This window comes from Montipora capricornis, chromosome 6 (assembly GCF_036669925.1).
Source record: "Montipora capricornis isolate CH-2021 chromosome 6, ASM3666992v2, whole genome shotgun sequence".
Classification (NCBI taxonomy): domain Eukaryota; kingdom Metazoa; phylum Cnidaria; class Anthozoa; order Scleractinia; family Acroporidae; genus Montipora; species Montipora capricornis.
The window spans coordinates 40,469,793-40,482,292 of record NC_090888.1 but is presented as its reverse complement, the minus strand read 5'-3'; the positions used below and the strand labels follow the sequence as shown (position 1 = coordinate 40,482,292).

Genomic DNA, 12,500 nt, shown 5'->3' with positions numbered 1-12,500 from the left:
TATCTCTTTTATTGTAGTTCTCAAACAGAGATTAGTAGGGAACATTTCAGGGAAAGTTTCAAGAAAATCGTTTTCGACAACTTTTTCGTCTGAGGAATCGCCTTAGCTTTTAGATTAATAAGATCTTTGGGGAGCAATAGCAAGAAGCCGAGGTCAATGAAACAACGGCCAACCACACCTTTCGGCTGTCTGATGAAAACATATTTTTAGTTAGAGGTTATTGCAACTGTTTCAATATGAACAAACAGGCCAGCCATCTCAGCATTTAAGTCTTAAAAACAATGATAATTTGATGCACACAGGAAAGAAATGCACAAAAATGCTTCACAAAACCCATGTGCCAAGTGTGAAGAGGAAATGCTTCCATCCCCTTTGACGTGTTGCTTGGCGGTGAACTGGTTTTAGGTCACCGTTGCTTGAAGGATAATCTTATCACTAACGAGCTGCAAGATGCCCATTACATGCTTTCAGATGACAACTTGTTTGACAAAACCGTAGCTTACATACCTATAAATATTGCTTTCATAATTGACAGCTGCTCTTCAACAGAACGTTCCACAGAGTCCCTTTCAATTTCTTCACTGTTGAGGAGCAAAACAATGAGTTCAAGACGTGATACTACAAGTACAGTGACTGGTAGGCGAGAGCCAATGGTTGTCTCATCGGTTCTTCCATCCCCTGATACGTTCAGCTTTACAAGTTTGACGAATAAAAAATTCGTATTGCTTGGCACAGCAACCCCTTTTACCACCTACTGAGAAAAGGGCTTCTAACCCACCAGCACTTCCGCGGTCTGTGTCAATTCTTAGATGGAAACATTTGTGTCCAGTGGTCTGTAGCAGAGTGGTTGGAAGATCCGCAGGAAGAGCTGAATATGGTTTTACTTTCCCGACCTTTACGTCGCATCTGCCGGACCCGGACAACTTTCAATAAAACTTATTCTTATGATATTTTATTCAAACTGGTGACATGTTTGTCAAATAACACTTGACGTTTTTCCGCATTTCAATGATAGGGAACTTCTGGACATTTGACTGTGATCACTAACTCTTAAAAGAAGTCTCCAAACTTTTCCTGGGATTGTTAAAGAATTAAATCTTTTACTGTTTTACTGTGCCAATCGGTTTAAACGTAGTCGAGATGTTATGTGACTTGAGAGCGTTCTTAATTCTTTCAGCAACACCAGCAACGTACGGGATCTTAGCCAGTGCCTTCTCTGGGATTATTACGACAAGCAACGAAACTCGCTCAACAAAGTGAAGCAACCTGTCTAGATGATCGACGGTGATTTTGAACAAAGAGCAAGTTTGCGACAGGTTTTCCCTCCTTTCTTCTCAGGAGAGAGGCCCAACTTTATCCAATTCACACCAAAAACGCCCCCAATCGGCGGGTAAAATCGTCTGGCGTTAGTCAGAGCAAAATCTATAAGTCTCACTATCAAGTGGGAAAGATAATTAACCTTGATGTTCTTAATCCTTCTTACAGCAACTCAAATAAACAACATCGTCGCTCTTTGGAGGTTGGGTGCCCGAAACATCCTGGAACTTCCACTATTGGCAGCCAGCTCCAAGATGGAGACTGCACCGATGGCTGGCAAACCTGACAACCCAGCCATGAGCCCCCACGCCCCCGAGAAGAATGGGCACCCGTCACACTGATACACAGTGGAAAGAAGAGGGTGGGGAGGGAGGGAACAAAAAACCGCTAAACGCTCCACACACAATGCTCCTGCTTCCCGCCACACTGATAAATAAGCGATACAGCCCAAAGCACGAGGTATTCCACGCATGCGCAAGTATAGTAAAACCACTGACCAATAGACTGCAGTCGCTCCTAGTAGTTTACTTGGTTAAACTTCGTTTAACCTCATCAATTATCTTACCGTGGTTGATCGTCCTCACAAGGCTTGTCATTAGTATCAGAGACAACAAATATGCTTTCCCCTGGCCATGTTACCAAAGCAGCTTTCAGCACGGCAAGGGCTTTTTTATGATGACCTTGATTCAAGTGAGTCTTGATCTGTCTCAGTGCGCTGAAAGAGAAAGTCACATTTAACTTAAAATTCATCTACAGTAGATGAAACATTTTGGCCAATCAAGGAAAGAATTAAGAGAGCTGCCAAAAAGAGAGTAGATAAACAGCAAATGGGGTAACTATTCTGCCTACGCAATCATATTCCGACCCAATACATGTAAATGTAAATGTAAATATCACCTAATTAGTTATTGCGGTCCCAAATTCCAATTCTGATGCATTTAATAGCAGCAAGAAGCGGTTTAACAAGGTCAATAAAAAAGCATTCAAAGGGGTGTGTGTGTGTGTGTGTGGGCAGGAGGGGGGGGGGGGGGGGTGCAGGAATTTTCCTGGCACTCCAACCTGTACTTTTACATAAGACCTTAGTAGGCACAACTTTCTAATTGGAAAAGTCATGGGGCTGGCAATAAACTGTAATTTTGTTTGTATAGTGTAGAACAACTTTAACAGGTGAAAATTACTTTGAAGTCCAGTGCATTCACCTAAACTCCGTCACAAAAAGTTCTATGGAAGATAGAAGTGATCCTAGCGCTTACCTGGACAATTTAAGCAATTTTCAGTTTATAGACACCTGAAGTATTCAGGTAGCTTCAACTTTCTATGAAATGACAATTGCTTAAAATAATTATTGTCCAGTGAACTGCAAGGATCACGTCTATCTTTCATGCATAATCCACACTTGAAATATACATTTCTTTCATTTATCGGTCCTTTCACAGGAACACAGGAGTCCAACAAATTGACCTGCTCCCATCATGCAGTGTTGCTTCACATCTCAGTTGGTAGAACACTCCACCGCCATTGCAGAGGTCTTCGGTTTAAATCCGGTTGAAGCCACCTGAATTTTTTCTGAATTTCTTAACTTGTCCAGTTAAATGCAAGGATCACTTCTATCTTTTGTCTGTAATCCACACTTCAAATAGATTTCTTTCAAAAAGTAAAATCTTGTTGAAAGATTGACAATCAAGATACAAGAATGATAATGACAGATGACTGTTCCCACCTCACAAGAGCAGTGTTCACATCTCCCTGGAATTCTACTGGCCCATCATCGTCATCTACAATCTCTTCATGACCAATATATTCCTCAATGGTGGCCTGTACCTCAGGTCTTATGGCTTCCCAGATTTTGGATGCAACCGTCTCACTTGCACAAGCAACAGGCACTGTAATCAATGGATTTTTGAACTTATTTAAAGGAGAACACAATCATACTATACAACAGCATTAATTTTCAAAATATGACCTATGCATACAGTAATGATCTTGGATCTTCTGCAAAGAAACAGAGAACCTTTTCAACAAATTTTCCACTATGATGGCCACTTCATATTTCCTGATGAACAAAATTCAATATATTTTAACCCTTCTGATGAGCCACATCTGCCCATTCGAAAAAGGGACAAAATAGTTAACTAAATCTGAACAATAATTTATTATTGTCATTAGTCTGCACAGTTAAATTAATTTATTAATTTTATTTTCTTCTCACTCTAATTGCCCCAAGGGTTTAGAAGGAGATTATGCAACAGAAAGTCATGTTTGCCCCTTTGATCAACATTGATTACATGCACTTTGATTTGGAAATCTTATTTTCTGAGAATTGTTGGGAGGTTGGTTGGAAACCACACACCATGTTTAAGTGATAAATTTGCCGAGTTGCAGATTGGGAGACAATATGTTGCACAAATGGTACCATTGTTGAATAAAATAAACTTCTGCCTGTAATAAATGCTCCTATTACCAATGCACTGGTCAAATATTCATTACAAATGTTCCACCCTTAAGGGGATACCCTGCTTTTGCATTGTGCAACCCTACTGCGCATATAATTTCCTGCATCATTTGCATGCACATTAGCTCACGCATGTTGATAAAATGACGAATCTTCATTGACGCCAAACTTAATTTGTCAAAGAATGGCTGTTTTCTCCTGAACAAGTACGGTGACCCCCATTTTTTCATTTCATATTTTTGCTGAGAATGGAGTCTTCATGGAGTAGTAAAAAATTAGCAACAATCTATGGCCAAACAGCCCACACTCAAGTTAAATCTATTATGGAGTGTTAAATACTCACAAAGGCATTCAAATACATTCTTCAGGTGTGTACTGTATACTTGAATTAATAATAATAATAATAAAGAAAGTTCTTATAGGCGCATTTAAAAATCTCAATGCACTTACAATGAGGTAAAAAATGTATACGTATACAGAAATCTATAAAATTATGTATATCAGTAAAAATATACTACCTATACTGCTCTAATCATATGGACTAAATGCTAATTGAAAAAAGGAGGTTTTTTAAATTTTTTTTAAAGTCATTTACTGATTTAGAGTTTTTATATGTTCTGGTAAGGTGTTCCAGAGTTCCGGTCAGGCGGAGCTAAAAGCTCGTTGACCATGAGAAACCATGTTGATTATTGGTTTTTCTAATACTAGAAGGTTACTTGAGCGGAGTGTATGTGGAGGACAGCGAAGTTTAATCAGTTCAGTAAGGTACTGAGGAGCTAATCCATGAAGACATTTATACACGAGAAGCAGGATATTGAATTGTATTTGGTATCGGATTGGTAGCCAATGAAGTTCTTCTAGTACTGGCATTATGTGGTCATTCTTCTTCGCGCCTTTGATTAGGCGTGCTGCAGTGTTCTGGAGGCGTTGAAGTTTATTCACGTCATAGTTTTGATCCAAAATCACTCCAAGGTCATGTACATTGTCACGAATTTCTGTCTTTGTTATTAAGAGAAAATACTTGATTGATAGTGAGATTTTTATTAAACTTTGATGAGAAATAACCAAAGAATGACACCAGGCTCTGCGTCATATTATGGATTACATTTACGAAACCCAGCTAAATTTGTCCAACATCACGGATGTGCGGCAATTGTCAAAAAGGCTTAAATAGTCATAATTATCTGTCAGCGCCAAACCATGGAAACAAGCATGGTGACCCATCTTTCTCATTAGGTACATTTTCATCATCTCCTTGGAATGCTACAACAGTCTGCAAGGCTTCACTGGAAATCTATAACAAGTTCTATTTCTAGGGAATCACCTTACAGGCCACTTCGGAAAATACCATAACACAGTACTCTTTGTTTGTCCCCCCAAATTTTGCATAAGCATTGTTTTTGTTTTCTCTTGGGATCATTTTAAGTCTGAAGAGAAACTGAAAACAATGCTAATGCAAAATTTTTTTTTTCTTTTTTTTTTTTTTTTTTGGGGGGGGGGGGGGGGGGGGGGGGAAAAACAAAGAGTATTATGGTATTTTCCGAAGTGGCCTATGGAAGGCATGCATACCTTCTCCATCTTGGTCTCCATCCAGATGCGGAGCCATCTCTTTCAGTTTAGCCACTTCCTTGGACAGATTTTCTTGCAAGTGATCCAGTGGTAACTGTTGACAACAAGGTTCATCCTTACAGTCTGTCATTTAGACCCCAAAACAGAGGTTTTGTAACGAAGTCTTGTGGAAAGTTGCCAGGATCTGGAGTTTACAGTTAAGTCCCCAGTTAAACTATTTCTGTATAACCAACTGGCATCTTCAGCAAGTTGGGATTCACAGTAACATACATTGTTTTGTTTCATTTGCATTGAGGAGACCCTCTATAATAAAGAGTCCAAAATTCTATTATGAGGGAGGATCTTTGCAATTTATTGCGAGCACCTCAAGCAGTTGGTCTCACAGTTGTTCAAGTTTAATTTTTTCCTCCAACTCAACCAAGAACTATGGCACGAGGACAAACCAAAATGATACATCAGAAACCCAGTCACTTTAGGACCAGTGTATGTGTGTGTGTGTTCATTTTTCTCTCTCTCGCCCTCTCTTTTTTTACAGAGTTTTGTTTTTTGTGGTTGGGTGAGGTGTACCTGCAACCCAAGTCTACTGCTTTAGGAGATTATCATCCTCACCAAGGTAGGAGTGTAACGCGTGCATACTAGTTGTCAAGTACAAGTGGAAAAGTAATGCTTGCACTTAACTGGACAATTTGAGCAATTGTCTCATAAAGACCTGCAAAATTCACATGAATTGAACAGATGAATTGAATCACTTCTCCATTTCGTCTATAACGCACGCTTCAAACATATATGCATGTATATGTTGCGGGTCATTTTGTTTGTTAGGTAAATTTGCAACCAAACTACATGTAGGTCATTTTGTTTCAACCTAGGTCAAATTGTTTCAACTTACAATGTAGATCAAGTTGTTTCAACCTAGGTCAATTTGGGGCAGGTACAAAACACAGGCACAGGTCGCAAGTCACAGGTCATTGTTTTACCAATTTGAAACAGAAACAACCCTAACTGTTTACAAATGCTAACATTAGGCCTAAAAACTTTTGTTTAGGCATAATTGGGCCTACGGTTAGCCCTACTGAATGTTTAGGACACTTTCTGTATTGATAAAACAATGACCTGTGACGTGATCTACATTGAAACAAGTTGACCTAGGTTGAAACAAAGGTTGAAACAAGACAAGTTGACCTAGGTTGAAACAAATTAACCTAATGAACAAAATGACCTGCAACATATAAATTTACATGTACTTGTCACAACACTGCTTTGTTTGGTTAGTATCATTCTAATAAGCAAACATAGACTTCAACCACCAAACCATTCTAACAAGCAACCTACATGTAGCACTTCACATTACACTCTAATTAGTTAAGTCCATTCTAACAAGCAGTTTAGTCTGTCCACAAATGATGTACATGTAAAATAAAGATGTGTGAAAGCCTGGCTGACCTGAGCACCAAAGGGATTGCAAATTAGACAAGTCTTCAGCAACTGAATGGCATTTTTCCGCACAATACTGGATTTATCCTGTAGACGACTAATTGCCATTTCAAGAATATGGGGCTGGCGAGAAAGAGGGATGGCCTAAAAGAAAAAAAATCAAAGCATCAATGTTTCACCGCTTACAAAACTCCTGGGCAGGAAACAAAATATTGGAAGAACTTACAGATCAGTCAAGTGACTAAAAGAAAGCAAATTACTTGCATAGAGAAAATGTCTTTGGTTGACCCCACCCAAAAAAACCAAAGAAATCAGTCTTTTGCTCGATTTTAATACTCTGTTTTTTCCAGTCTACTCTAGTTGAACCGTAGCAGCAGTGGAGAAACAAGCATGCAGGATGGTACTAGCTAGGGAAAGGGAATATTACCTTTTCTTTACATAGTTCGAGCCAAATATGGAGAGATTTGCTTCGCACATAAGCATTAACATCATGGACGTGTTCCTGATCAAAAGGAAACAAAACATTGATTTGATGTTATGTTGGATACCAAACAGACAAACTGTAGTTTTAGAGACAGAAATATAGTACATCCAATAATGGAATTTCTTAAACATAACTGACTGAATGAAAATTAATTTCCTTGGTAACGTTATTATGTTGCATTACTCTGATTTAAAATACCGCAAAATTCCAAAAAATAAGCCCAAGGCTTGTATTTTTCAAAGGCCCTTTTTGAGGGGCTTATTTTTGGAGGGGCTTACATGTATCTATGGAGAGAAATTAGTGTTTCCAAATCGAATGTGCTAGCCTTACAGGGTGAAGTAAATTTACCATTTTTGCTTTGTTTTACTTTGTATTTGAGGGCAATTTCCCAAGTACAAGTTCCTGGGGGACTCATAGTTGGAGGGGCGACTTAACTGAGTGTTTTCGCATTGAACCGCTTTGGGGGCGCTTACGGTATATTTGGAGGGGCTTATACATGGAGGCTTATTTTCGGAATTTTACAGTATACAGAACAAACTACCACAAATGACTGAGCCTGAAAACCTGGTTTCAAACTTGTGAGAAAAACTATCAAACCATTGGACAGGCTTGATTTCTGTACCACCCACTCAAGTCCAGCATTCATTGGACCCTTTCCTAAAACAGCAGCAGTTAATCGAGCCTAACCATTGGAATGATTTGTGAAAACCATAAACAGAGCAGACAGACAAAACTGGCTCATTTTACTAACAATTCAACAAAGTTAGCCAAGACAAGCTTAGTGGGTGTCTCTTGTTAGCACTCACTCTTACACTAATTATTGCAGATTCACAAGGAACATTGCGACTATGTTGTGGACCTTTGTGTTCTTCACCATATTGTATCAGTCATCTCTCATCAGTCCTGAGAGGTTTTTAGCGGTTCTTTCCCCCACCACACCCTTGCTTTATCCTTCCACTGATGTAAATCAATGTTGATGGGTGCCTGGAATGGGGGCTCATGGCTGGGTTGTGTGGATTTGCCAGCAATGGGGGCAATATTCTATCCAGGGAAAGGGTGGATGCAGTGGAGGATGCTGGATACCCCAGGCGCCCACCTTCCATCTACCGGTATAATTATTAGCATGCAATGGATTAAAGGGGACATATTATTTAAACAATAGAGTGTTTCTGTCGAGGAACTATCGGCTGATCAGGGCTCGAAATTGCGACCAATACGGTCACATTTGCGACTAAATGTTTCCCTTTGCGACTAAAATATCTGGAGAAGTCGCAAATTTGCGACTTGTTGTCACCTTCGTTCCTTCGAAACAAAAGGATTAGCAGTTGCCACTTTGCTGCTACTTTTGCTAAAATAAATAAATAAATAAATAAATAAATGACAAAATTATTTTGTTTCTCGCTCTGAATTTTCTCTGAAGGTAGCGTAATTGTATAGTAATTTAGCCGGGCTCATATTTTTTTGCTAAACCGCTGACAACACAATGCAGCGCGGCGATTTTGCGACTAAAATTTGCGAAATTGTGACTAAATTTTCCTATCTTATCGCAAAATGAGACTGGATTTTTTCGTTAATTTCGAGCCCTGCTGATAGTTGCCCCTCGGAAATTTCATGTTCTTAAAACAAATATGGCTTACCTAACAAATAACCAATGGCATCACATTTTGGAGACCAATCAATCAACAAATCACAATCTTTATTTATGTGTCTAGGCATTCTAGCACCATATGACACTAATTGGGGATACAATCAGGGAGACATGTCCAGAAATGAAGGTACATGTAATTAGATGCACGGCTATTTTGATAAGCGCCACAAAGTGTCCCCTTGCTCTTGCCAAGGGGAGAATGGGGAGAGAGGGCGAGAGTCTTGCTCTCTCCCCATTCTCCCTTCATCTTGCTTGCGAGACTAAAGAGGGCCACTTGACTAACTGAGGAGGAACTGCCAGCAATCTAATGAATTCACACTCAGGTTGTCAAATCCCTGAACAATTTCATGAACAAAGGTTTATTTACTAACCTACTGAGGACCACTCACAAACACTAATCTTACTTTTTTGAAAGCATGTGTTGTTCCAATTTTTCAAACTAGTTCAATTTTGACTTTCCCTTTGTTTCAGATTATGAATACTAGAAAAAGAAAAATCCTAATTGAACTAGTTGAAAAATTCTAAACAAAGAAAAAAATGAACCACAACATGTACATACATATACATGACGACCTTGGTTTGCCAAAATGATGTCCTTACACTAACCTCCATTTTGTCAAGCAGTTGATCTCTAAGTTTCTTTGAAGCATCATCAAGATCTTCTTTACACAAAACTTTGACAACAATTTCTCCCATCAAACCAAGGATGCCATTTCTCATTGAATACGACTACAGGAAAGTTTGAAAAAATATATCAAATATCAGATATGAACTAAAACATTTGCTAAAAGGAAAAGCTCTTGGGCAAGAGGGATGGCATAGAGGTGACTGGTGAGAGCTGTCAAGTTACATCAAAGTGTCCCTGACTTGGTTCCCAGATTTACAATCCCTCATACAAAGGTGTACCAGGTGGCCGAGTTCTGAGAATTAACTACTCTTACCTGAACTTTCTTTGGTGCTTGAATTCCCCCCCCCCCTCCAATCCTCGAAAAGGAACATTTTTCTCTTCAACATTCTTAGCTAGAACTATAGAGTAGTACTGCTGTAAGTCTATTCATGCTAGTAATGTAAACTGCAAAAGAAAAGCATATCAGCTAGTTTATTCACTCCGAGAAGTTGACTACAGTACCTTCCTAGCTTTTTCACAATGGATCTAGTGATCCTCACACTTACATGTTTCTGTAGACACCTGAAAAATTCAGGTGACTTCAACAGGGTTCAAACCCATGACCTTTGCAATACCGGTGCAATGCTCCATCAATTGAGCTACATGCATGAAGCCACACGGTTGGGACCAGGTCAATTTGTTGGGCTCATTTGTTCTATTGTTCTTTCTCAATGAATGAAAGAAAAGTCTCTTTTGAAGTGCAGGTTGTAGACCAATATACAGTACTCGTACTTGCAATTGTCGTGTTCATTATGCCTCTCACCAGTCACCATTATGCTACTACCTTTTTTCCCCAAATTAACAAAAATTAAAGACAGATTCTTTCAAACCTAAGATTAAAACTCATTTCAGCAATGGCAACATGAAGTCATCTAAGGGTATCATCAATTTTGTATTTGAAAATGTCATGGGCATGGTTTTTTAAAAATGATATGCCCCAGACCACCCTACTGAAACAGCCCCTTGTTAATACAGTCAGTTTCTCTACTCAAAACCAGCTGCCTACAGCAAATTTTATTAAAACCCCTGGTTACTGACATTTCAACCGGGATGCATTATTATGAAACACTGTAAGTAAGACTGAACTACACTAGAAGAACTAGTTTCCCTGGTAAAAGGATGAAGGATCTGTAAATCAATGCCTTGAGCAATCAAATTCAAGGTTTGAGTTTAGATTGCTTTGGGAGAAAAGAATAAATAATGCAGACACAAGATTTTTTTGGTGAAGCAGAGGCTAACAGCACATCTTACCTCTCCATTGAGATGACATAAGAGAACACTGATGTTAGGAATGATTTGAGAAGGAACCCGACCAGCAAGCTCTATTAAAAAGTCAGAATAGGCACGTGTTCCACTGGTGTCCCTTGCAAGGTCTTTGGGATCCATCCTGCCTATTTCTCTGAAAATTCAACAAGAAGCCTCTATCTTGGATCATTGATTTGGCAATCGAAACATTTTAACTACATTATTGTTATTCACTGATAATGTCCAAAAGAGCAATCTGTCAAAAAGGCAGGCTTGCTGGGTGTGATTGAAGCAAGGCCAAAGAACCAGGGAAAGTGACACCTGTTCTCTGTGAAGAGTTTTGTGAACCCGCAATTGCTGCAGGTAGAACAAACCGAAAAAGATGCAAGGACAAAAGCAAAATGACTTGTTGTAGATGCCAAGGATAATTATGATTCCTAGACAGAATAGTGAGGATCGCGAGCCATGAGTGTTATTATATGTATTTTTGTAAACTAGGGGCTAGTAGTCAAAGGGGAGTGCCCTGGACCTAAAGCATCAATTCTGCTCAAGAGGAAAAATAATAATTACCGGTAGTGCCTAGATGAATTAAAAAGAAAATGGTGATGTGACAGACTTATTTATCTTTAGTCGTTGAAATAAGCAAAGTTTAGAGCATCATTAATTATTTTTTCAGTATGTACTCACCTGATAATCTCAGACACAAAGCTTTTGACACCAAACTCATTGACAAATGTTTCAACAGCCTGTGCCAGTGGCTGAACAAGATGCTCAAAGTGTTGAAGAAGTTGAACAATCTTCAGACTCACACCTATTGAACAGCAGTTTACAAGTTAGAACACAGAATAAAGGTCAAAAATTGCACAACCGCAGCAAAATGTAGAAAGTTTCCTGTCATCTTTGCAAGAGATAAAGTGAGAGTCAGAGTGAACTTTTATACCAAAGCTGAAATTAACTACAATCTTGGACAAAACTCTTGGGAAAAATTTTAGCGTAAGCATCATTATGCACTTACAAAGTACATTGGCCCTTACCCCCCACCCCCCCAAACCAATGTTGACAATGTGATGCAAAACATACTGTGCAAGCCTTTGCCCGTTTTTTAACCAACATTGGAATGGGGGGAGGGGGTAAAGTGGGGAGGGGGTAAAGTGGGAAGAAATTCATCTTTATCGCACAGACAAATTAGCACGTCACATTTTCCCAATGCGTTTGTCCAAGATTGTAGTTACTGATTTTGCCACATTTGTCTCTCAGAGGGTGACTGTTGTCTGCACTTTTAGGGTCAGAGGGTAACTATAGGGAGTACAGTAGACCTACAGTTGTATGGTGTACAAAGTGACATTTTGAGCCCATAGCAAAAGAAAATTTCCTTATTTACAATAAAACAATAATCTATTGCTACAGCACGGGTTATTTGCCCAATTTACAATGTGCTGATATTCTGTAATATTGAAACACTTGTGTCAAAAAGATTTCTGAACTCGTTTGGTCCTTTTTTTGTGCCATCTTATTTTTTTAAATTTCTCAGTTTCTAGTCATGATATATCCATCATGCTACATGTATTCACAAATTATTGACTTCAAAAGGTAAAAGTATGTGCTAAACAAGTACTACCAGTAGTTAAATTTCTGATTTTAAGCCTTTGGCTTTGATAACGAGCCAGTCATATGCCCTCAAATA

General features: G+C 39.0%; 1 protein-coding gene across 1 annotated transcript in view; it reads right to left on the bottom strand.

Annotated features, from left to right (window-relative positions):
* The window catches only part of LOC138052146 (condensin complex subunit 1-like), a 45,533-nt gene that overhangs the window by 22,913 nt on the left and 10,120 nt on the right, over window positions 1-12,500 (bottom strand). The window contains exons 9-17 of the mRNA XM_068898521.1: window positions 11,504-11,627; window positions 10,823-10,970; window positions 9,511-9,633; window positions 7,200-7,274; window positions 6,782-6,916; window positions 5,339-5,432; window positions 3,038-3,200; window positions 1,883-2,032; window positions 508-581 (exon numbers count right to left, since the gene is read on the bottom strand). Of these exons, the coding sequence (XP_068754622.1) occupies window positions 508-581; window positions 1,883-2,032; window positions 3,038-3,200; window positions 5,339-5,432; window positions 6,782-6,916; window positions 7,200-7,274; window positions 9,511-9,633; window positions 10,823-10,970; window positions 11,504-11,627 (1,086 nt within the window). The remainder of the gene's footprint in view (window positions 1-507; window positions 582-1,882; window positions 2,033-3,037; window positions 3,201-5,338; window positions 5,433-6,781; window positions 6,917-7,199; window positions 7,275-9,510; window positions 9,634-10,822; window positions 10,971-11,503; window positions 11,628-12,500) is intronic.